At 35.7% G+C, this 25,645-nt stretch overlaps 1 protein-coding gene and 1 long non-coding RNA gene across 8 annotated transcripts in view; one reads left to right on the forward strand and one right to left on the reverse strand.

Moving 5' to 3' along the window:
* Positions 1 to 25,645, forward strand: part of KTN1 (kinectin 1) — a 109,360-nt gene that overhangs the window by 39,956 nt on the left and 43,759 nt on the right. For all 7 annotated transcript variants that reach the window (XM_040477223.1, XM_040477226.1, XM_040477227.1 and 4 more), the window contains exons 4-17: positions 1,758 to 1,928; positions 2,969 to 3,099; positions 8,223 to 8,339; positions 11,150 to 11,290; positions 14,548 to 14,654; positions 15,464 to 15,596; positions 16,935 to 17,022; positions 20,335 to 20,501; positions 21,154 to 21,222; positions 22,663 to 22,700; positions 23,390 to 23,480; positions 23,821 to 23,889; positions 24,415 to 24,452; positions 24,600 to 24,681. In XM_040477223.1, the coding sequence (XP_040333157.1) occupies positions 1,758 to 1,928; positions 2,969 to 3,099; positions 8,223 to 8,339; positions 11,150 to 11,290; positions 14,548 to 14,654; positions 15,464 to 15,596; positions 16,935 to 17,022; positions 20,335 to 20,501; positions 21,154 to 21,222; positions 22,663 to 22,700; positions 23,390 to 23,480; positions 23,821 to 23,889; positions 24,415 to 24,452; positions 24,600 to 24,681 (1,442 nt within the window). The remainder of the gene's footprint in view (positions 1 to 1,757; positions 1,929 to 2,968; positions 3,100 to 8,222; positions 8,340 to 11,149; positions 11,291 to 14,547; positions 14,655 to 15,463; positions 15,597 to 16,934; positions 17,023 to 20,334; positions 20,502 to 21,153; positions 21,223 to 22,662; positions 22,701 to 23,389; positions 23,481 to 23,820; positions 23,890 to 24,414; positions 24,453 to 24,599; positions 24,682 to 25,645) is intronic.
* LOC121031806 (uncharacterized) lies at positions 5 to 18,789 on the reverse strand. The gene is made up of 2 exons (XR_005790896.1): positions 18,699 to 18,789; positions 5 to 211 (listed from the first exon to the last, which is right to left on the reverse strand). It is a non-coding gene; the product is annotated as an uncharacterized LOC121031806 (long non-coding RNA).

Raw genomic sequence — 25,645 nt, forward strand, 5'->3', positions numbered from 1 at the left:
TGAAATGTGTAGATAATGTGTTTTATAAATACTAATTCTAGAGAAGTACACTTAGGACAAGGATCTTAGAACTCACATGCTCTTCAGTTCTCTGCTTAATGTGTTCTATAACAATGTTAATGCTAAAAGAAGTCCAGGGATCCTTGAGTCTTGTGGTTTAATAGTGTTTTGACAGATGGCCAGGGTATATGTTTGTGATGAAGAAGTTTATCTGAAATTCAAAAAGGACAAAGCATTTATTAAATGGTCTCAACGGAGTTTTGAAAATAATGTAAATAACATATAAACTATAGAGGAAAAGTATTCCTGAAACATTTGTACTTTTTTTTTAATACGAAATTTATTGTCAAATTGGTTTCCATACAACACCCAGTACTCATCCCAACAAGGAAACATTTGTACTTTGAAATATCACTTAAAGACTATGCTTGAGGACATTGTCTAGATATATTATTACCCTATATTCCCAATTATTTCCTAAACATTGTTTGCATGTATATGTGGGAAGCATCCCATTAAGAGTGATGGAGCAGTTTGTATATGTTCAGAATTGTCCAGGGAAAACCTCTGTGAAACGTGTGTAGATTAAATGGTGATACTCAAATAATATTGGACAGTGGTATCAACTAGTGCTGGAAAATATTAAAATTGGAAAGAGAAAAGATGAAATTCTATTACTTGCACGAAAATTATGATGTATCAAGCAACTAGGTACAGAAAAATATTACCCACAAATATTTCATAAGATTAAATATTTATTATAAATTAAAATAAATTTTTTTAATGTTTATTTTTGAGAGAGAGACAGTGTGAGCCAGGGAGGGGCAGAGAGAGAGGGAGGGAGGGAGGGAGAGAGAGAGAATGAATCCAAAACAGGCTCCAGGCTCTGAGCTGTCAGCAAAGAGCCTGATGCGGAGCTCGAACTCAGGAACTGTGAGATCATGACCTGAGCTGAAGTCGGATGCTTAACCCACTGAGCCACCCAGTGCCCTTTATTATAAAAAAAAAAAACAAAAAACAAAACAAACAAAACACACTCTTCATGCCCAAAAGCTTTTTTAAAAAGGTAGGAAGATAGATTTCCATATGTGTGCGGAAGTTTTTATCTTTAGCCAGCAGACATCAGACTTTAATGTTCAAACTCTTAAAGTTCTTCCTGTTAAAAGTAGGAACAAAGTGTAAGGAGGCTTCCTTCCTCCACTTTTAATGTTCTGCAAATTTTAGCCAGTTCAGTAAGATGTGCCATGGAAATTACAGGCATAACTTTTAGAAATGAGACAATATCTGCAAGGAACAATGACCGATTTTTGTACCTAGAAAGTGGAAGGAACTCCGTTAAAAACTATCATTTGCAGTAAGAATTCGGCAAAGTACAAACATAAATAAAGATTAGTAGTTTTCCTTGGGCACTAATTAAATGTGAATGGATTTTTTAGTTAAAACAGGAAGGCAATGAGAACTAACTAAAATATAAAGGATATAGAAGAAGTTTTCAGATAGTGTTAGAAAGGAGATACGCTACACACTTTCAGATAAATGATTTACTGTAGAATAATATTGAATTGCTACTGCTTAATTAGAAGTGTGTTTTTACTTTATGTTAAATAATAAAATAGGAATTTAAAGTCAAATTGACTTGGTGTTAGATATTTGAAAATAACTGCATTTCTCATTGAACTTAAATGTGTGTACATGTTATTTAATTACTCTGCTGTAAAACCCTGAGTAATTCTAATTTTGTTGAACTTAAATTGCAGTCTTGGTAGATGAACCCCTTATTCATGCAACTGCTTATATTCCTTTGATGGATAATGCCGATTCAAATCCTGTGCTGGATAAGAGAGATGCTATTGATCTAATTAAACCTGACCAAGTAGAAGGAATCCAGAAAACGGGGGCTAAAAAATTGAAGACTGAAACTGATAAAGGTAATATGCAGCATGTAGCAATTTGTATTGAAGAAACACGTTTTTGAGTTCTGATGAAGTTGAGTAAATTTTCTCATAGAAACAATGAATGGTAAAAGAATTATAGAATCTTTGTAATAAAAGGTTTATTGGTAAATTTCTAGTCCAACCTGCTAAGTTTTATGGGGCCAGACCCTTGAATTTGCCTTGCCCAAGATTTCACAGCTATTTTGCTGTCTGATGATTTTTCTCTTATGCTATGGTCTCCTGTGAGGTTTCTGTGCTAATTCACAACCACCGTTCATTATTATTTTACTTTTTTAATAGACTTTTTTTTTTTTTTTTTAAAGAATAGTAGTAGCTTCACAGCAAAATTGAGTGGAAAGTACAGAGCCCATACCTTGCTCTCACGCACACACATAACTGACTTTTTAAACTTATGATGTTGCTGAACTATTAAAGCCTTGGGCTTCTCTGGGTCTAATGGTTGGCAGTTGGTTTTTAAGGAAAGGAAGTTTGTGCTTTATGTAGGAGCCCCCGAGGAAATTGAGTCGGGATGCTTGATGCGTGGATTTTTTTAAATGTCAGGATTGTTTGTATATATTTGGTATTTGTAAAATCATATTTCCTTTTTTAAAAATTCCGTTTCCTTTTTATAATTATCTTCATGCTTATTTTATCACGTGTAAGGTTTGATTTGTATATCATGATTATTAAGGTTAAATGAGAATATTTGTGAACATACTTGGTACAGATACTAGCATACTAGACATTGGAATGATTTTTTTTTTTTTAAGTGAGGGCATACTGGCACTTTAGTATTCTGTAGTTTGATTAAATTTTAGTTAATATAATTGTTTCATAGTATATTAAAGATGATAAACACTTTTTCTCTCTTGACTGGAGCATTTTTTAGTTGTCTGACCTGAAATATAAATCTGTTTTCTCTTGGTATTGACTTTCTGGATCAAGAATTCTTGATGCTTACCTTTGCTGAAGTTATTACTTGTGTCTCTTAATGCCAATTCTTTTCTTTTTCTTTCTTTTTTTTTTTTTTTAAGAAAATGCTGAAGTGAAATTTAAAGATTTTCTTCTGTCCTTGAAGACTATGATGTTTTCTGAAGATGAGGCCCTTTGTATTGTAGACCTGCTAAAGGAGAAGTCTGGTGTGATACAGGATGCTTTGAAGAAGGTAAGCATGTTTTTTATTATGGGCATGTTTGAGAACAGTGATTAGAAGTTCACCAAATAAGACTTTTGCTAGAGTAATAAATTCATATTCCCATCATTCATAATCCAAAGCACATAGTCACATTTAAAAGTTCTGGAATGGCTTCAGAAGTTATTTTGTATATCTATACTAATCAGTACACTTATTTAGTCAGGTGTCTGACAAAAGTGAAGTGCTTATAAGTAAGATGATTTATAGGGCTTTAAAGTCATTTGACACTTAACACTGTACCTTGCTTTGCTCTGCTCTGAAGGGAAGGTAAGGCGATTTCTGGATAGAATATATGGAATGTTTTTGTGACTGAAGATAGCACACTTCAGAGAACTTGGGAATCTTTGCTGTTTTTTGTGTGTGTATGAAGTATCATCCTTCTAAAATAAGTGATTTGGATGGTAGAATTGCTGCTATGATGGACTAAAATTTGTAAACAAAAAACAAAAAAAACAACAATCCATGGAGTTAATACTTAATTTCTCATGGGTCAGGCTCACTACATTATCATGTATACTATGTCATACTGGAAAGGTGACAAGTTTTCAAATGTTATTTGTGTGAGGTAAGATGACATGGTATCTGATATTCAATATTAGATGTGGACTTCGCTATTCTTATTCTCAGCACGCGCGCGCACACACACCCCTCATTTAAAACAATGAGTGGCTTTCATTTTTTTTTTTCTTAAAGAGCACTCGAGTCCAGGCTATCCCCCTCACCTGATTACCTTTAGTGGTCTCCTATTTGTTGTTTCTGTATCATTTCCCTATATAAAGCTAATCTGAATTCCCAGTCTAAATTGTTCTCTCTGCTGTTCTTTCTCATAACCATCTGGGCTTTTTTTGTCATAGCATTTATCGTAGCATATTAAGTCTGCTATACCTCCAAGTATCTATTGACAGTGAGTTTTACAAGTCTGGCATTTTACAGTGTAGTATGCTTGTTGGACGGTCTCCATGTGGTGCCAACAATGGCTCAGTGTAAGCAAGGTGTTCCAGGGTAATCAGGGTGAGTGTTGTAACTGTGTGACTTTGGATACAATATCTGATTATTCTGTTGCAAGAAACTTTCTTGAAATACTTGACTGAAGAATTTGTCCTTTGATTTATTTTAATCGGCTAAGTATATCTATCTTAAAGGGTTTCTTAGTTATTTGTGGGGATAAGGGAAAAGCCTTCAGCTGAAGTTTTTGTGTTACTACCCAGTGTCTGAAATTACTGCTTTTTAAAATTGAAAATAATTGCTTTTAGTTTTCTCTTCTAAGGATGTTGGTAGTGACTTAAGGGAGCAAGAGTAGTTATTTTATTGTCTGAGATAGCTTTGAACTCTAGAGACTGGGGGGTAAATCAGCCTCCCCTTGGTAGTTGTTTTAGGCAGGCCAAGGAAGAAGTTGGAGACTGTTAAAGGTAGTGTTTTGAAATAGACTATTTTGCAGCTTCACTTTTTTTCCCCATCTTTGGAACTTTTTGTTCCAAAATCTAATTATTCTGTGTTTCTCGTAGAGTGGTTCTGTTCTCATCTCCAGGGACGCAGTGTCTTTGTAGGTCCCCGGTATTTGCAAAAGTAAATTTAGTTTCTCCCTCTTCCTGTCATAGGAAGTGTCTTGGTCAGACCTTTTAATAGATATCAAGTTTCCAGATATAAGTAAATCCCCACCCCTAATACTGCTCCAGAGGAAGGGGGAAGATAAATGCAGGATCACCAGCATAGGATGGAAATGGAGGAGTTAGATAGAGGACCTGCTGGCCAGTTAGATGAGGTAGCTAAAGAAGAGTCTAGAATGAATGCTTGTTTTTGCTCTTGAGTAACTTGGTAAATTGTGGTGACAATGCTATTTATGAACACTTTGCAGAGGAGGAGAGAGTAGAGGATTGTGAAAAATTTTGTGTAGTTGTTTTAGGCATCCTTTGAATCATTGAAGTAGATATATTCATTTCACAGTTGAATATGTATTTCTCTGGAGTTGAAAAAAAGATCATAATGGGTGTGATTTAGGAAAATACTCCACTATCAGCAATACACATGGTGGATGTGTGCTAGACTAGAGAGAATGTGGGGAGTGCTAAGAAGATTCAAGAGTGAACCCTGAGAAACACCAACATTTAAAGGGCAAGGAAAGCCACCACAAAGGATACTGAAGAGGAGTAGGAGGAGAAGCAACACCAGGGAGACAGTGGAATCACAGACACTTAGGGATGGTAGAGAGTTCACCAGTGAGGAGAAAAGTCAACAGTGACATGCTTTAGAGAGATGAAGGATGATAAGGACTGAATAATTGGATTTGATATCATCAGTGAAAGTTTGATTGAAGTACTAGACTGTAGATAATCAAATGAATAGGAAAGGGGACAGTGTCCACCCTGAATACCTTAGATGGGAAAGGGAAAACAGTAAAAGCTAGAGGGGTTGCAGAGTTGAAGAGATGTCATGTGTTGTATGTGTGCCTGTGCGTGTGTGTGCACGTGTGTGTGCATGTGCCTTACGTTTAAGCTGCAGGATACTTGTGTTTTATATTAGAGTTAATATCCCGAGTTCTAGAGTCAGATTTTCTGGATTCATATCTGAGTTCTGCCACATTGAGATTTGTTTGGCCTTAAGTTACATAACCCCAGTGTCTCACTTTCCTCTTCTCCCAAGTGGGAATGATAATCAGGTTTTGAATATTAAATGAAATAATACATAGTAGGTGCTTAGAGTTCTTAGCATACAGTAATTGCTCAAAAATGTTAACGGTTAATGTATTAGTAAGAAAATATTTGATTTGATTATTTTAGTCAGTCATTCTTGGTGTTGACCTTTAAATGTATTTGCCTCAATTATGTGATTTTTCAACTTTAAATTGTTAACTCTTCTGACTCTATGCTATATAATAGGAGGTTTGCCTACTTAAAATTTTTTCCTACCCCTTCTCCTTTTTCCCATTCAACTTTTGTTAGGGATAGCATTTGTTTGTCAGATACTTACAACATTTAATGTTTACTTTGTGACTATAATTTTCATGTTTTAGTCGCAGTTCTGCTGGTTAATGGTGGGTTCAAAGCTTGATAACAGTTCTTTTGCCATGGTGTCTGTATTTGTCTCTTGGTTGGCTGAATTTATTTTTCCTGGAATTTCTTCAGGAAAGGCTCATAGAAACTATATTTCCCAGGTTGTGGCAAGTTAAAATGCTTTTTTGTTGTCATTATAGATGAATGATAATTTGATGGGGTATGATATTTCTGGGTTTCACTTTCTTTCCTTGAGAATTTTCCTACTTGCTTTACCATTCTTTACTCAGCTGGATAGAGGTCTAAGAACACACTGAATTTTGTATTCATTTCATGTATTTTTGTCAGATTACTCTCACAATAAAAACATCTTTTGGGCAACCCACCCAGATGTTTATTTTTTGAACTTTTCCAGTGTCTACCCTACCATACAAACATCAAGGGATTCATTTTCTTTTAAGTTCAGCAGGAAATTTAATATGGTTTTGGCCTTGACTCCTGTGTCCTCTATATTTCTTAGGATAAAAAGCATATCTTTTCAGCCATGAGATTTATCCCTTAAAATAATTGAAATAATGGGTATCTAGTAAGCATATACTAAATCTTTGCCTATTGTCTTTGTGTTTCATATTTTAATCCTAAGAGAAAAGCTTTTGGTTTATTTCTACTTCTTTTTTTTTTTTTACTTCTCTCCATCCTAGACTCTGTCTCTAAATATATTTCAGCGGCCTGTCTTTTTTTGTTTTCTACTTCTAATTGGATTGTATATCTGAGATAGTGTTACTTTTACTTCCAGTTTGGGTTTTGCTGGCTCATACTTCATCTCATTCTGTTGTCTTTTCTTTGAGCTTTTCTTGTGAACTTTACTCTTGATTTCCAGAAATGACTACTATAAGATTTTTTAAACTCATAGTGATTTTTTTTTATCGCAATTTTTGTCTGCTTTTTGACAATCTTTTTTGGTGATTTTTCTTCACTTGTCATTTGTTTTTTTGTGTTCTCTTTTTTCATGTATCTTGCATAGACTTTGTTTTTGTCTTTAAAAAAATTTTTTTTTAAGTAATTACTTTGAGAGAGACAGAGACAGGATGAGCAGGGAAAGGGTGGGGGGGGGGGGGAAGGGAGGGAGGGAGGGAATCCCAAGCAGGCTCCTTGCTGCCAGTGCAGAGCCAGACATGGGGCTCAAACTCCTTGAAACTATGAGAATGTGACCTGAGCCAACCAAGAGTCGGATGCTCAACTGACTGAGCCACCCAGGTGCCCCAACTCTGTTTTCTTTTTGATCAGTACTCCTCTTTTAGTGAGGGTGTTCCTCTTGGATAAACTCTGTGCCTGGAGATTGACAATGAAGGACCAATGCTAAGTGCTGTTCTTTTCAGGCTGTGTGTGAAAATAAGTTCTTTTAAAGCCTTTCTGTCTTACCAGATAAAAGACTTCACTACAGAGTATCACTATGAAGAATTTCTCCCAACTCTGCCTCACTAGCTGCTTTCTTTGAGTAAAGTTTGTATGATTTCTTCTTCATTCTCACTTCCTTTGCTTCCTTCCAAGAAGATTCCTACCTTCTGTCTTTGTTCCTGATGTCAAATGGAAGATAATTGGTTTTTCCATATGCTGGTTGATTGCAGAGAACTAGGCACCAGGGCACTTCTGTAGTCTTGAGTATATTTTGACAGGGTTGTGGAGCACCTGTGTTTGATCTCCATACTTTTGGCAGTCTTTTCTGATGTTATGCTTTGACATTACAGATGATTGTTTCATTTTGGTTGTTTGTATTTTGGTTTCATATTCCTCTTTTGATCTTTTAGGAGGAGAAGGGAGAGATTGCAATCTTGACTCTGGGTTTAAAACTAGAGTCCTATAATTCTTTGTAAAAAATTTATTTCTTGGTTGATATGTATCCTATTGTATGCCTCAGAATATAGAATGATGAAGTGAATCATGAATCATGAATGATATTTCACTGACCAGGATTTGGCAGTCATTCTACTTTATATGTAATTGTGAACTCTGCATTGGCCCAAGAACATTTGATATTAGATGCTTCATTTTCATTAGCTCATGTTAACTATTACTAATTCTGTATTGATTTCTCTACTGTAGTCAAGTAAAGGAGAATTGACCGCACTTGTACATCAGCTTCAAGAAAAAGATAAGTTACTTGCTGCTGTGAAGGAAGATGCTGTTGCTATGAAGGATAGGTGTAAGCAGTTAACTCAGGTGAGGACATTTTTATATTTAAGGGATATATGTTCTGAATCAGAAGTAGTGAAGGACTTCAGAAACCATGTATAATTACAGATTTAATTATTTGTGTAGTAAATTTATACCCAGTTAAAGTCAATTTCTTATACAGTTGTGGTGGTGGTGTCTCACTTCGTCATGTTGTTAAAGCCTGCGGTTGAATTATGAATTTAAAGTAACAGTGCTTCTAGATACGTTAATTTAAAATAACAGAAACGTTTGCACACTGGGGGCATGTTTCATTTGGATCTGACTTAGAATTAGTCTCTAAGGAAGCACAGAACTAACTAGGTGTGATCTTGTTTAAATCCAGTAGAATAAGTGTAAAACTTATACAGATAATTTATTTATAAAGGTTTTTGTGATAAATATTGGTAACTTTTAATCAGTGAAATTCTTTAAACCCCAGAATTTTACTCCAGGAGGGGGGGAAATCTTTAAAAAACTGTGTTAAATAATATAGATTTCCAGTTATAAATCCGTTCTGGGGATGTAATGTACAGCAGTATAACTCTAGTTTGTAATAATATGTTGTATATTTGAAAGTTGCTAGAAAGTATATCTTAAAAGTTCTTATCATGAGAAAAAAAATTATAACTATAGTGGTGATGGTGTTAACTAGACTTAATGCGGTGATCATTTTGCAATGCGTACAAATCCCAAACCATGTTGTATACCTGAAACTTTCATAAAGTTCTATGTCAATTATATCTCAAAAAGAAATTATATAGACTGAGAACATAATTGAAATTCTATAGAAAATGTGGTTTTATTCTTCCTGAGGTGCTTGTTTCTCCTTTTAGGAATTCACTACGGTACATGAGGTTTGTATTACTCACAAAACTGCTTGATGACATTAGGATGGCCTCATTTGAATATAAAGCCTTTTAGGTGAATTTGAACTAAAAAAAGTTAATGGAAACACTTGGTCAGATTAAGATTAGTCAAAGTTACTAAAATAAGCATGTTTCTTTAAGATTAGAAACCTTATCTATGGTTTCTATGGTTTTTGGACTATAATTTAAAAATTAGGGGCGCCTGGGTGGCGCAGTCGGTTAAGCGTCCGACTTCAGCCAGGTCACGATCTCGCGGTCCGTGAGTTCGAGCCCCGCATCAGGCTCTGGGCTGATGGCTCAGAGCCTGGAGCCTGTTTCCGATTCTGTGTCTCCCTCTCTCTCTGCTCCTCCCCCGTTCATGCTCTGTCTCTGTCCCAAAAATAAATAAACGTTGAAAAAAAAAATAAAATAAAAATTAAAAAGCTATCCACTTTGTGGTAATTCATTAAGCTATACACTTAAGATATATATGCTTTCTTCCTAAGCATATAATATACATCAGTATAACACCTTGCAGATGTATGTGAACTCTTAAGGGCAGCCATTAAGACATAAAAGTTTTAAATTTTGTCAGTTTCTTAGAGGAGGGTGTATAAATTGATCATTCTTGCAAATAATTTAAAGTTGGTTGGCTCTTGGGGTGCTTGGGTGGCTCAGTCAGTTGAGTGTCTTGCCTTGGTTCAGATCATGATCTCTCAGTTTGTGAGTTTGAGCCCCACATCGGTCTTGGCTGCTGTCAGTGCAGAGCCTGCTTCGGATCCTCTTTCCCCGCCGCCCACTCCCCACCCCCCCCCCCCCCAATAACCCACGTGAACTCGCTGTCTAAAATAAATAAAACAGAAAGAGTTGGTTGGCTCTCTTTTACTTTGATGATTAATATTCTAGGAGTTCATGATAGTGGCAACGTAAAATGAAATCACCCTTTTGATTTGACTTGGGAAGACAATAAAACTTTGAGTTCTGATTTTTTACTTTCCCTTATTCCAAGCTTCCATTTTGTTGTAAGCATGTCTTCTTATCTTTTCTCTTAGGAAAGAGACTTCTTTTTTTCCTCTGCTAGATTTTTTTTTTTAAGCTTCTTTCTAAACCCTAAAAGAGAGCTAGTACCTGTGAATAATAGAGAATTAACTCTTTTGCTTTAAAACATCTCTTCCAATAAATAAATAAATAAATAAATAAATAAATAAATAAATAGGTAGAAAGAAAGAATGAATGAGCTATTCTTTCTTCTAATCAAGTTAGAATGTAGAATTTATTCTAGGTTGAGCTCTTTAGCTCTTAGACCAGAAAGTATATCTGGAATAAGAGTAAACAGAACAGCAAAGTGTTTGTGAAGGAATTGGTGTAAAGGTAGATGCAGGTAAATGCAGAAGACAATTTGTTTTTTTTCTTTGTTTTTTTAATGTTTATTTTTGAGAGAGAGACAGAGTGTGAGTGGCGGAGGGACAGAGAGAGAGGAAGACACAGAATCTGAAGCAGGCTCCAGACTTTGAGCTTGTCAGCACAGAACCTGATGCAGGGCTTGAACCCGCGTACGGTGAGATTGTGACTTGAGCTGAAGTTGGATGCTCAATGTCCCTGACAAATTCTATTTTAAACCTTTGATCTTAGGGGTACCCCATCTTGATTTCAGCTCAGGTCGTGTTCCCAGGGTCATGGTATAGAGTGCCACATGAGGCTCTGCACACGGCAATGAGCCTGCTTGAGATTCCCTCTTTTGCTCTCTCCCCCTCTCCCTCTCCTCTGGCCCTTTTCCCTGTTCGTGCGTGCTCTATCTCTTAAAAAAACCAAAAAACACAAAAGAACTGATCTTAAGCATGTAGTTACTTCAAAATTCATCATTGTTTTATTGACATAATTTTGCTGATGCTAAAAATGTCTTTATTATAAATTATGGTACTTATTTTTTTAATAAAATGTTTTCATAATTTTTTTTCTGGTTTATTCTAGGAAATGATGTCAGAGAAAGAAAGAAGCAATGTAGTTATAGCAAGGATGAAAGATCGGATTGGAACGTTAGAAAAGGAGCATAACGTATTTCAAAACAAAATGCATGTCAGTTATCAAGAGACTCAGCAGATGCAGATGAAGGTATATTTTTACTTTTTGAAAACAAAATGAAATTTTGCATTCATTTAACTAGGAAACTTTAAATGCCTAATATGTGCAAGGCAGCGTGCTGGGCTATGGTACTATAGCTAAACTGGCTCCCTATGTGTAAGTAAACACCTTTTCTAGGTGCAGATGAGGAAGAAGCTGGAAGGTGACATGTAAATATACTCCATTACAATATTGTAGTCCCCCCTCCTTATTCCTTTTCACTTTCTGTGGTTTCAGTTACCTGTGGTCAACTGAAGTCTGGAAGCAGATGATCCTCCTTCTGACATAGTGTCAGAAGGTCAGTAGTAGCCTAATACTATGTCATAATGCCTATGTCATTTATCTCCCTTCTCATCATGTAGGCATTTTATCATTTCACATCATCACAAGAAGGGGGAATTCAGTATAATAGGATATTTTGAGAGGGAGAGGAACACCTTCATGTAACTTTTATTATAGTATATTATTAAAGTTCTGTTTTTAGTTGTTAATCTCATAACTGTGCCTGATTTATAAATTAGTGATATGTGTGTGTAAGGAAAAACATAGGATACCTAGGGTTTAGTATTCTGCAGTTTAAGGCATCTGTTGGGGGTCTTGAAGGCAGGTATTCCCTGTGGATGGGGGGATTACTGTAGAGGTAACCAGTGGGCACTTTGGAACCATTGGGAGGAAAGGTGGAGAAGAGAAAGGTTATAGAGCAGACTTGTTAGAAATGATATGTAAACTGTATTGAATGTTTTGAAACAATCAGGCATTATCAGAGAGTGAAGAAATCGGCACTGGGTTATTACTTGGTGTGATTCCTTAGTTCCGTCCTTAGAGGTGATGGGTCCATGGGTCTGTGTTGGGGTCCAGGATGGAACTTTTTAATGCGTGCTACTCAGGTGTTTCTGATAGAAATTGCCCAGTGATAACAGTTTTTGAGAAATGCAGTAGCAGTTGTGTTTGGAAATCAGTACTAGAATGAGGAGAAGATCTAGAGATATAAATAGAGGCCCTATCTTAAAGGGACTTGTATACTGAAAGACTGGGGAGCCGCTAAAGGAGTTTAAGCAACTCAACGGTGTGATTTTATTAGCAGGTTTTTTTTAAGTTTGTTTATTTTGAAAGGGAGGAAAGTGCATGAGCAGGGGGAGGGGCAGAGAGAGAGAGAGAGAATCCCAAACAGGCTCTGCATTGTCAGCACAGAGCCCGACTTGAACCTGTAACTCACAGATCATGACCTGAGCTGAAATCAAGAGTTGGATGCTTAACTAACTGAGCCGCCCAGGAGCCTCAAGTATTTTTAACTATTACTCTGGTAGAAAGAAGTGTGGAAAGTGGAATAAGGAATAATTGGAGGGCTTTTGCAGGAATCCAAGTCAGAGAACAAGGGCCCGAAATCAGATGTTGACAGTGAGAGGTTGAGTTTGAGTGATACAGAAGAGTTAGTAGATGGGGCTTGGTGATGGAATAGAGAGAGCAAGAGAAAAATTATAATGAAGGATGACTCCTAAGGTTTTTGCCTAAGTGACTTAATCTCTTGTTACTTTCACCTGTCTTCTTTCAACATTACACAAAGTTCAGTTCTTACTGTCTTTTCCATATATTGATCATTTTCATGATTCCAGTTAGCCTGGACCCATGGTTGGTTGATTGGTTTTTTTTCTCTCTCTCTTTTTAAGATTGAAATACCACTTTTACTATTGATAAAGAGGCTATTGAAGAACATGGTTTGGGTCTGCTTGTCTGGTGATCTAATAATATTTCCCCTAATTGAACTCTCTGACCCAATGATTTTTTTAATTATTTCCATTACTAGTTGATGCTTCAAATTTGGAAGCTCTTGTCATCACCTTAAATTTAACATATGTCTAGAATCAAACTCTTGCTTTTGATCAAGTTGTTTTTATTTTCTAATATTTGAGGCATCATTATCCTTATGCTTGAATTCTTTGACTTCTCTCTCTTGTCCAGTTCATAGTTTGTTCTGAAATCTTAAAGATAATTTATTTCTAGGTACTCTTGCATTCAGTTCTTAGCTATTACCTTAGTTTATTGTTTCATACTAGTATCATTATAGCCCCTTTTTAATAGGTCTCTCATTTCCATTTTAACATGTAATATCAGGTTTTTGTTTGTAAGATACTATTCTAATCACATTGCTAGTCTGCTGAAAATTTTAAAATTAATCTTTACTATTATCTAAGTCCCAGTGTTTTCCATGGAAATAAACTAATAGCACAAAAGTAGTGAATGAATCTGTGGTCCGGTTCTTACCCTGTCCACTGCTCTCTGCTTTCATTTGGCCCAATCCTCTCTCTTTCCAAACCCCAGCCATTTGAGATCTTCTTTCCCATTAATAAATAGTTCTTCTTATTGAAGAACTGATTTTCCTACTCTCAAGGGATCTTTTCTGTTTCTTAATTCCTACTTCCTAGTCAAGTACTTATAGCACCATCTTTTATTGAGGATGGAAGGTGATTTCTCATTTTTCTTTCCTTCTCTCTCTTTTTTTTTTATTTAATTGCATTTAGAAGCCAAGATATAGGTTCCATATGAAAAGTTCTCTGAAAAATAGAAACATATACTTTAATTTCTCTTAACTGAATAGGTTTACTTAAAATTATTAAGATTATTATTTCACATTCTAAAATAAGGCATATCCCTATGGGAATATAAGACTCAGTGTTCTTTATCTTTTGGTCCTGTAGGTGCGAAATAAGAGGCCATAATATTTTAGTAGATTTTTGTGTGATAAATTTGCCATCTATTTGGTTATAGCTCAATGTGTAACTTAATATAAATATGTTGAACATATTTTCAGTTTTTATTTTGATTACTTTTGATTACTAAGTAAATACTAAATAAACTTTTGATTACTAAAATCTTTCGTTACAAATACTGCTAACCTAAAATTGATATAGGTTTAAGATAGAGTTAATTCTATATGAGTCTGTTGGGTAGGAACAAAATTCAGTGTCTTATTTCTCAAACATCTCTACATGTATTTATTTTACATTTCCAGTATAAGAGCAGCAAGCATCTACTTGCATTCTTGGATGTTGTGGCAGCTTGTATTGACTTTGCATTCATCACTATCAAAATATAATTCTTCCCTTAAACTTCTTTATATTTATCTGAGAAGGATGGTTCAGACTTCATTCTATTGATGCTTTTTACATTCTCATCATAATAAAGTTTCTTTTAAAAGTTAGCTTTGGCAGTTATTGTTTCTAAATCTTATGTTTGTAAAATAATTTTAGTTCCAGCAGGTTCGTGAGCAGATGGAGGCGGAGATAGCTCACTTGAAGCAGGAAAATGGCATATTGAGAGATGCTGTCAGCAACACTACAAACCAACTAGAGAGCAAGTATGTTTCCAAATGCTTTATTTTTAATTGAATGGCAGAATATTTTCATTAAATGGCAGATATTTTCTTGAGCCATCAAAATGTGTTTGATAGTAATTGGTTAGATTTCTGTATTTTACATGTTTTTAAAATGAATTTTCACAATTTTTTTGCTATGTGAAGAACTTCTTCAGCTAAACTATGTGATAAATACAATGCTGGCACAATGGAACATTGTCTACAAATTTGAGACTGCATTTATAAGTTTTAAAACATCTATCCCCTTTAACAGTAGTTCTCAAACTTTATTATTCTGAAGAGCATCTGACATGTTTGTCAAAAAAGCATATTCTTGAGTCCTACCTCTAAAAGATTATGATTCACTGGCTCTGAGGTAGAGCCCAGGAGTCTGCATATTAAGACAAATTCCTCGTGATAGTGGTGAAATTGGCTCTGGGCCATACTTTGAAAACCTGTACCTTGGAGAAGACTAGTAGCATGCTTACAAGAATAAGCACTCCGACTGATTTTAATAGATTTTCAGAACACCAGTTTGAAGGTGACAATGTTGACTTATGTTCATGAGTGTGTAGTCATCCATTTCTCTTGATTATTTTATGGTGATTTTGGAATCTGTGTAATTGTTACCAGAGTGATTCAGAGATGATACTCAACCAAACTTCATTATTAGTAGTTGCTTACAACTTTTCTGTTTCGGTTGGCTATAAGTGGAATTACTAACTCAGAAAAACTAATAGAAAATATGTTTTGTTTGTTCTTTTTATGTGTTTGTAATAATAGAAGGTTCCTAATCCAGTTACTGTTTTCAGGCAGTCTGCTGAACTAAATAAACTACGCCAGGATTACGCTAGGTTAGTGAATGAGCTAACTGAGAAAACAGGAAAGCTCCAGCAGGAGGAAGTCCAAAAGAAGAATGCTGAGCAAGCAGTTACTCAGTTGAAGGTGACATATTCCCACCTTTATTTATCACTTCATAAATAATGTAGATGTTAAACTTAGGGACCTAAATATAAATATGTATGTAGGTTTGAGAAACGTAGGTCGAGTCTTAAAAGTCTAAGCACTCTGCCTGTATAGAAGCTTGTGCATAATGAAAGAACTGAATATAGGCTTGAGTTTCAGGTTGTAGACTGTCTGAAGATAAGAAAAATGAAATTTGCTGATTGACAGATATAAGCCGAACTTCATCTTGCATATAGAAGTTAGGTTCATAAGGGTGAGGCAAAAACCATGTAGTTAAAATTACCTTCAATATCACTTATCCATAACTTGGACTTTTCAATAAGTTCAGTAGAAACTATTTTTCTTCTACATTGGAATGGATGATTTTCCTTTGCTTTAGCACAAGACCAGGAAATGCTCCAGTAGCTTTCACTTGGCCATACTACATAGTAATTCATAGTAATTCAGTTGAGTCAGTTTCTTTAGATACCAGAATGCTACTTAGTATCATGAGAAGGTCATGCTGAGATGTGATACATGGGGTTGCTCAGGCTACAGAGGAATAGATTTGTTCCTTTTGTATCTTACAGTGTATGTACATTGAATAGAATGATGAGAAGTGTCCTTTCTTCCTTTGGGGGGAGGATTTGTTGAACATATAGTTCAATTTGTGTAAAGTCAAATGTATTAGATTCTTAGGTCTTGGGTAGAATTCTTCCTGATAGCAGTTCCAGAGTAGGAGGGGTTAAGAGGGCTTTGACAATAAATGAAGGTGGAAAATAGTGCAGTTTTTATTTTTTTGAAGTTTTCAAAAAAACAGAAGTCCCTGTGGGGGATTGATAAAATTGTCCTTTCTTTTATTTAAAATTTGTCTTGCTGGTGTGTTTGCTGCTGGAACTTAGGAATATGGAAGTTCTGTATGGATATGGATAAGCATATAAATGATGCTGAAGGTTATAGTCATCATTGAACTCTTGTGCTGTACCTCAAAATAGGAATTTTAGGTACCTACTGAGATTTACCAGTAAAGATACCATCCTGTCTTTTGATAGCCAGTTGGCTGAAGAAGTAAAAATGGATAGCTAAATGGATCAGGTCTATACATAGTAGTAGTTATAGTTATCTATCCGCATTCATTTTCTGTAAATGCTGCATATTGGAGGATAGAATGGCTGTGGCTGATAATATCTTTGCAGAAGTCTGGGCATATCTGCTTGTTTTAGTAATGTAGGAAATGATTTGTTGGAATAGGTGGTTTTATGACAGGACTAAAGATAGAGGATGCTTTGTTTTTTTAATTTGAAGGTTTGTGATTGTGCTGACTTACCCTTTTTTCAGGTTCAACTACAAGAAGCTGAGAGAAGGTGGGAAGAAGTCCAGAGTTATATCAGGAAGAGAACGGCAGAGCATGAGGCAGCACAACAAGGTAAGGTGAAAAGGTATTCATGTAAATTTAGTATATAGTCCTGCTTAAAATCTTCTTCCCTCTGTATATGAAGAAAGAATAATCTGACCTTTTTGTTTAGGCCAATAAAAATAGCTTTTATACTTTCAGAGTACCTTTATTTCTTTAAGAGTTCTTAGAGTTTTAAAATAAACTCTACTAGCTTTATCTTGAAACATTGAGTTGCAGATAAAATTATAGTTTCTAAGGTAATAGTAACCTAGCTGTGTGTTTCCTATCTGAATTTATTCCCTTTGGTTCCTTGATTACTTCTTTATTTTTCCTTTGTAAGGGAGGACTCACTTCCTGTATGGTGGGGGAAAAAAAGGCATTACCATTCCAAATAATTGACTTAAAACAGTCTACTTAAATGTTAACTTTCATTACGTATTTTTTTTTTTTAAGTTTATTCTGAGGAGAGAGAGAAAGAGAAAGCAGGGGAGGGGGCAGAGAGAGAGGAAGGGAATCCCAAGCAGGCTCTGTGATGGCTGCACAGAGCCCGACGCCGGGCCCCGTCTCACAAGACGTGAGATCATGACCTGAGCCAAAATCAAGAGTCAGACGCCTAACTGACTGCGCCACCTATGTGCCCCTCATTACTTATTCTTAATTTGATGAATCCATCTGGGAGGTAATGGAGCTTGTATTATATGTATTATTCGTCTCTATTACTCCTTTTCTCCCACAAAAGAGGCAGTGAGCTAGTTAAATACAGTTCTAAGCAATAGGGTAGGTCATACGGACTTTTGGCTTTTTAGACCTTTGGTTTCCTCTGATTCCATACACCTGGCACCCCTCCACCTCCCTATTTCCCTTTGGCTCAAAATAAACATACCCAAGCTATTTAGAGGCCTTTTTCTTTATATATAAAATTTATGTTTATGTTAAGATACATTAGCTTACTTTTATTTGTTTTTATTTTTTTAATATAATTTATTGTCAAATTGGTTTTCTTACAACACCCAGTGCTCATTCCAACAAGTGCCCTCCTCAGTGCCCATCACCCACTTTCCCCTCTCCCTCACTCCCCATCAACCCTCTGTTTGTTCTCTGTGTTTAAGAGTCTCTTATGGTTTGCCTCCCTCCCTCTCTGTAACTTTTTTTCCCCCTTCCCTTCCCCCATGGTTTTAAGTTTCTCAGGATCCACATATGAGTGAAAACATATGTTATCTTTCTCTGACTGGCTTATTTCACTCAGCAGAATACCCTCCAGTTCTATCCACATTGCGCAAATGGCAGGATTTCATTCTTTCTCATTGCCAAGTAGTAGTATTCCATTGTGTGTATAAACCACATCTTCTTTATCCATTCATCAGTTGAAGGACATTTAGGCTCTTTCCATAATTTGGCTATTGTTGAAAGCGCTGATATAAATATTGGGGTACATGTGCCCCTATGCATCAACACTTTTGTACCCCTTGGGTAAATTCCTAGCAGTATTAGCTTACTTTTACATTTACATTTCGTCAGTGAAGCACACATGAATTTTGATAAGAATTGTAGCTGTAAACTATGTATCTCTCTATAAACTATGCCACTGTAAACAGTAAAGCTTCACTCTGACTAGAAGCAGTCACTTTTGCTTTTAGTATTTTCTGTCACTTTTGCTTTTAGTATTTTCTGTCATATTTCTAAATAAGCATATTATTTGTACTTACACTGTTATCTCTTAATAGGCATCTGTTGACTTTGTATTACAGGAAATGAGGACTTAACACTCCCACACCATTCCTCCCACCTTCCCAACATTCTACCAGTAATGGCTATGCATTCTTTTTGATTATATCAGCATTCACTGTTTGCATCATTAGGACTTTGTGACTCAATCCTGAGCCAAGATAAACATTAAAACTGCAATTCTTCTCCTAAACAATATTAATTTCCTAGAGCTTATTATTGCTTTATGTTTTTAACTTGTTTGATCCTCATTTTCTTATTTAAAATTTTACCTGTGGTTATACTCCTCTTACCATCTTCCCTCTTCCACCTTCACAACATATGAAGTACTGGAGAATCTTTTCAGTTTTTTGGGGGATATCCCTCTGGAGTCCTCTATCTTCCCATTCCAGTACTTGTTGTTTTCTAGGTTGGCTCCATGACTGTCTTCCTGAGACTGCCTATTGTTTGAATACTCTGTCACCGCCATCTTTCTTGCTTTCCTCTCTCGTTTAATAGCATATCTTTTAGTAGCATAAGAGTATGCCTTTAAGTACATTTGTTGAGGCTTTGCATATCTGAAAATGTTTTTATTCTTTCTACCTTCATGCTTGATTGGTAGTTTGGATGTAGAGTTCTAGGTTATAAATAATTTTCCCCCACAGAAATGTGAAGGCATTCAGTGTTTTAACTTTTACTATTGCTGGTAAAGAAATACTGTGCTCTTTCGAGTTCTAATCCTGGATATGACCATTATATGTTTAATTATCAAGAGTTCTTTTTTGAGTTGTGTTTCATTCTGTTACTGGTGTCTTGTTAGGGCATTAATAGATTTTCTTAAATTGTGATATGTGCACACACACACACACACACACACACTCTTTTTCTCTCTATATGCCTCCCTTCCTTGATGGTAGTGGTGGTGAACTTGTTTATGTTATGGGGCCAAAGGCAGCTCTCATGATACCTGGTCTCTCCATTTCCTGAGCCTTTCCAGATTTCTGGAACACTTTCCCTTTCCAAGTTAGTGATCATCTCTCCATTTTATCTTAATTTCTGTGATTTGGAGTTACATTCATACTCTGATTGCATCAAAGATAGTTTGTGCTTGTTGCTTCTTTTCTTTGTTGTTTTGGGGTTATTGCTAAGAAGAGAAGTAGGCAGACAAGTTTTACTTTATACCAGCGCATTTGTTAACCATCAGCATCTTTCTCTGTTTTCCAGGTAGGAGAGTACGGGGAATTTATAAGAAATATGCTAGATAACTTCCTAAGTGTCTTTGGGGGAAATGAATGCTTTCAAGAAATGATACAACAGTTTTAAACATTCACGTACCATTCGGTTAACACATTTATTGAGTATGTACTATGCGTAAGCCTTGGACACTGCTCTGGGCATAGAAAAAAGGCAATCTCTGATCTCAAAAAGCTCACTTCCTGGGTGAGGAGAAGAGTTAGTACAGAGTGGCAGGTTCTGTGATTAGGTAAACCAAGGTTGCTCAGGGGAGCCATGTGCAGGAGGGGAAGAAGAGGAAAGATTCAAGGTGTGTTCTCTAGAGGAGATAATGCCTGCACTAAAGATGAGTAGTAGTACCAAGCAAAGGAAGAGACCTTTGTAAAATGCAATGTTCTGTTACAGATTTACAGAGTAAATTTGTGGCCAAAGAAAATGAAGTACAGAGTCTTCATAGTAAGCTTACAGATACCTTGGTATCAAAACAACAGTTGGAGCAAAGACTAATGCAGTTAATGGAATCGGAGCAAAAAAGGGTGACCAAAGAAGAATCTTTACAGATGCAAGTTCAGGTATCTGATTTTCCCTTGCTTCCCCTTGCTTTCCCTTATTTAATTTTTTAATTTTTTTAAACGTTTATTTTTGAGAGAGAGCACAAGTACGGGAGAGAGAAGGGAAGACAGAAGATCTGAAGCAGGCTCTATGCTGAGAGCAGCAAGCCAGATATGGGGCTCGAACTCACAAACTGTGAGATCATGACCTGAGCCAAACACAGATGCTCAACTGACTGAGCTACCCAGGTGCCCCTAATTTTCCCTCTTTTTAAAAAATAAAGTTGGGCAGTGGCTGGATGTGTCTCTGTAGAAGAGAAAAGTTGGTCTACTTTATCCTAATTCTGGAGTGCTGATGAGTAATTATAGCTTAATCTTTAAGCAGTTGTCACGATATGGTGTGTTTGTGTGCTTAAAGATGTCCTCTTTAAGCACAGTTTTAAATTCTTTGTGTTAGATTACGAACAGCACAACTTATTATTAATTTATACCTTATAAATCAACTCTCAAAATAGATGCCTTGTGATTGTTGTTTAAATTATGCCTTTTGGAATCTAAGAATGCCTTTTTAAAGATAAGCAGAAGTTTATACCTTATTTTGTTCATATATGTTGGTGTATTTGTTAACAGCACACTTTTCTCCTCTCTCCTTTTTGGTTGCTATTTATGAAAGGATATTTTGGAGCAGAACGAGGCTTTGAAAGCTCAAATTCAACAGTTCCATTCCCAGATAGCAGCCCAGGTAATCGTGCTTTTTTAAATGTTGTTTATCATTACTAACAGCTGCTGCTTTTTGTTTGTTTCCTTACTCATAGCTTCCTAGCCATTTAAATAGTCATCTGAATGCCTCTTGAGTGCCAAGCACAGGATTAGTAGTTGGGAGACTAGTCAGTCAATAGTGATGATCCTGATTGCTCAGCACTCTGATAATTATGTATAGTGCTATGGGAAAACACCAAGAAAGAAATCCAAATCCAACTAATGGAGAGTTTTTACCATAGGAGGAAAAAATGTTGATAATCTTGACACAAAACAGAAGAAACTGGCCAAATGGTGTTAAGAATAGTGGTTTATGTATTAAAAATGCTTGCTGAATATTAACTAGCCATAAGGGAAAACTTTATATACCCTCAGAGGGTAGCAGTATGTTAATATAATATATATTAATCTCAGGTTATATATGCAAAAATTCACTTTAAAACTTATACTTCTGTTTAGTAAGTGGGAATACCTTCCAGAGTTTTGCAAGTTGTGTTGTTAGACCTGTTACTCTTTGGCAACATTGCTGTGCCACATAGATATATTCTAAAGCATATATCTCTATAATACAACATTAAGAAAAAGAAAAAAAGCTTCTAAGTACTTATTTCTCAGTACTTACTATATACATACTGTGAATTTCGGTTTCAATTCCTCAACTTTAAAATTCAAAAAATTGTAGAGAAAGTATTAGCTTAGAATAGAAGTCACTTTTCTGTGTTAAAAAGCAGTTTTAATGTTAACAATTTGTTTTTAAGGTTTATGCAAAGTCAAACTCCCAAACTTTTGGGACATTTTTGTTTTTTTCTACTTGCTTTCTTTGTAGAACCTATCATCTAAAATGAATTGGGTAAGAATTATTTACTATAGGAAAGGGTGTCTATATATATGAAATATACATGTATATATAAATTGTCAACTCAGAGTGGATTGAAATCTTGTTATTAGCTGAGAGGTAGCTCTAGAAAATTTATCAGGAATTAAATATTTAGAGACTGCTACCAGTATGTTTTTGAAAACTGAAGATGAGCATGTGTATTACCAAATGACTCGGTTGTTACCTTAATCATGAACTGTATCATTTCATTATTGGAAATAGTTACTAAGATAAGATGAAAAATGGCCTTTCTGGATATTTTTCCTATGTATTTGTTACTTGTCAGTTATACAGTTCCCAGGCCTGGCAGTTTGTTTTATTTGAACTGTTCTGTGCTATCTAATTCCTTAATACTGTTTGTTAGTGATCAAAGTTGCTTTCAGAATAATAGCTACTATTTATTGAACATTCATGATGGGCCAGATACTCCTCTAACAACTTGATGTACATTAATTTCTTTTAATTTTTGAAGCTCTATTTGATTATTGTACAACTTTTAAACTTTCTTTTAAATGCTTTTATGTTGACACTGTTCTTCTTTCTTAGACCTCTGCTTCAGTTCTGGCAGAAGAATTACATAAAGTGTAAGCCTGCCTTTCTACACTTCTCTTATAATTACTTAGTTACCACTAACTGATACCTGTTTTATCAACACTTAGGATTTACTTTATGTTCTAACTTGTTCCAAAAATACTCCCAACTAGATTTGGAGCGACTTTGCTCTCCTCCCTCCATCAGTGAGTTGAGTTCCTAAACATTGCACATTTTGTATTTTATGTCCTTATTGTTAAAGAGTTGAGGAACCTTTCTTTTATTTGGACTTTAGCAGTTATGTAAGAGAGAATTGTGATTTGAGATTAATGGAAGTAAATTACTTCTGTGTCTAATAAGTAGTTGTACCCACTCTGTATCTTAACTATATGGTGGTATACCCAAAACAAGGTTCTGTTTTTAGTGTACTGTTTAATTTGCTTAGACATGAATTGCTCGAGTTCAGAAGACCTGACATCTGGCTTTGGCTTTGCCAGGTTTGTAAGCTTAAACAAATTACTTCTTTTCACCTCAAGTTTTAAAATAGGGGTATGTATTTTAGGGAGTTGTAGTAATACATATGATAGTTATTACTAAACTGGAAGGAGCTATAGAAATGGAGGGTATGGCTACATGAGAAACGATTTAAATAAGCATGACAACATTTAAGGCTTTTAATCCCTTGAGCTGTGACTTGACTTGTAAACGTTTATTGAATGTACAAATGTATTTCCTGTTAAAGGATTGCTGAAAAGGATAAGCAGATAAAACAGACTGAAGATTCTTTAGCAAATGAACATGATCATTTAACAAGTAAAGAGGAAGAACTTAAGGTACAGTAATTCTTACAAATGGCAACAGTATTTTATAGGCATTGAATTTGTGATGGTAATCAGTATGAATGTCTATCAGGAATGGAAAATACCCTGCATTCATTTTAAAAGTGTCTATGTCTTTTCTACAAGATCCTCTTTAGCCTTCTAAGAAAAGTTGAGAAGACTTTTCTCATATGCTATAATTCACGGTAATTTGGGAAGCATGCTACGTAACAGGATATGGTTTCTCTTTCTGTTTTAAGAAATTGTAATTTGAGACCTTTGCTTAGGTAGAAGAGATGCTTTACAAACTTTAGGGTTAATTATATTAATATTTTTTTAATATTTTTCCTTGTAGGATACACAAAATATGAATTTCTTATTAAAAGCTGAAGTGCAAAAGTTACAGGCGCTGGCCAATGAACAGGTAGGTAAATCTTCATTGCTGTTGAACATTCACCTCAGAATTTCACTTAGTCTATACTTACTTGCATTGGTATTGCAAGTCCTAATTTCATATACATAGTAAATATAATGGTTACTTGTGTTCACCTAATGTTTATTGTTGAAAGCCTCTTCTATTTGACCATGACTCTCACAACCCACCTAGATATTGCTGTTTTCATGTTGAAACTAATGTTCGATCGAATGAGTTGACCACTTTTAGGGTCTCCAAGGAATCCATTACAACATTCTTAATGTACTGATTTGTTTTAGCCTTCTGCCGTTGAATCAAAAAACTATACCTTTATTAGGGTAAAGTTTGATCAGTGAGAAGTATAGAATATTGGGACAGCAAAAAGTATTACAGAAATCTGTAGGATATTGCTTTAACTTTTATTTACTCCCAGATATATGAAAATGTAGCTTTTCAGTATATAAAACTAAGTGAACAAATAGTTTTGAGTGTTTCCTGAGAAATAATGCAGTTCTCATCTCATTTCAAACACAGGCTGCTGCTGCACGTGAACTGGAGAAGATGCAGAAAAGGTGATTGAAGTATTGCTGTATATGGAGCCATCCTACATTTATGTTCAATTGTAGAAATTACTGCTACTCATAACTGATAGTTGTGCATGTAATTTGTGTAAACTTCATGAATGTATGAAGTATTTCAATTGATTTTCTTTCTCGTAGTATTCATGTTAAGGATGATCAAATAAGATTGCTTGAAGAACAGCTGCAATGTGAAATTTCAAACAAAATGGAAGAATTTAAGGTGTGTGATTAAGCTTGTCAACTGAGCTTAGAACGACCTTATACGATTTCAGTTGAAGTGAATCTAGGAATACTAGGGTTTTTTTTTTTTTTTTTTTAATTTAAGAGAGCATGCTAGTGAGCATGAGTGGGGGGAGGGGCAGAGGGCTGGAGAGAGAAAGAGAGAATCCAAGGCAGGCTCTGTGCTCTGCATCGCTGAGCCAAAATCAACCCACTGAGCCACCTAGGTGTCCCCTAGAAATACTAGTTTTTATATGAAATCAGTCTGATGCAGTGTGACTATAGTTTATTTGGGGGCTTTTACAACCAGTGCATTTTATCATGTACTTCTTGTCTAGACTATCTTATTATCTGTTCCTTTTTTTGTTTGTTTTTTAATGTTTGTTTATTTTTTTTTTTGAGAGAGAGCACAAACGGGGGGAGGGGTAGTGAGAGAGAGGGAGACACAGAATCTGAAGCAGGCTCCAGGCTGTGAGCTGTCAGCACAGAGCCTGACGCAGGGCTCGAACTCAGGAAGGGCGAGATCATGACCTGAGCCACCCAGGTGCCCCATAGACTATCTTATCTGTTCTTATAATAGACGTTTGAAACTCGTTTTGCCTCAGTGTTTGCAGTTTTTAGTTTGTGATGATTTTAACTGCCTCCATTGTGCTAGTTTCTGGTCATGGCTGCTCAGCTTGAGGATTGTAAAGCATTCTTATCACCAGGGTGCATCTCTTCATGTGCATGAGATTTGCATTCTTCTTCTTTTTGCATTTATTTTATTTTTTTAGATTTTTTTTTTATGTTTATTTAGTTTTGAGAGCGAGAGACAGCATGAGTGGGGGAGGGGCAGAGAGAGAGAGAGAGGGAGATGCAGAATCCGAAGCAGGCTCCAGGCTCTGAGCCTTCAGCACCGAGCCCGATGTGGAGTTCCAACCCATGGACTGTGACATCATGACCTCAGCCCAAGTTGGACACCTAAC

Source organism: Herpailurus yagouaroundi, unplaced genomic scaffold, assembly GCF_014898765.1.
Source record: "Herpailurus yagouaroundi ecotype Mexico unplaced genomic scaffold, PumYag 141, whole genome shotgun sequence".
In the NCBI taxonomy this organism is placed as follows: domain Eukaryota; kingdom Metazoa; phylum Chordata; class Mammalia; order Carnivora; family Felidae; genus Herpailurus; species Herpailurus yagouaroundi.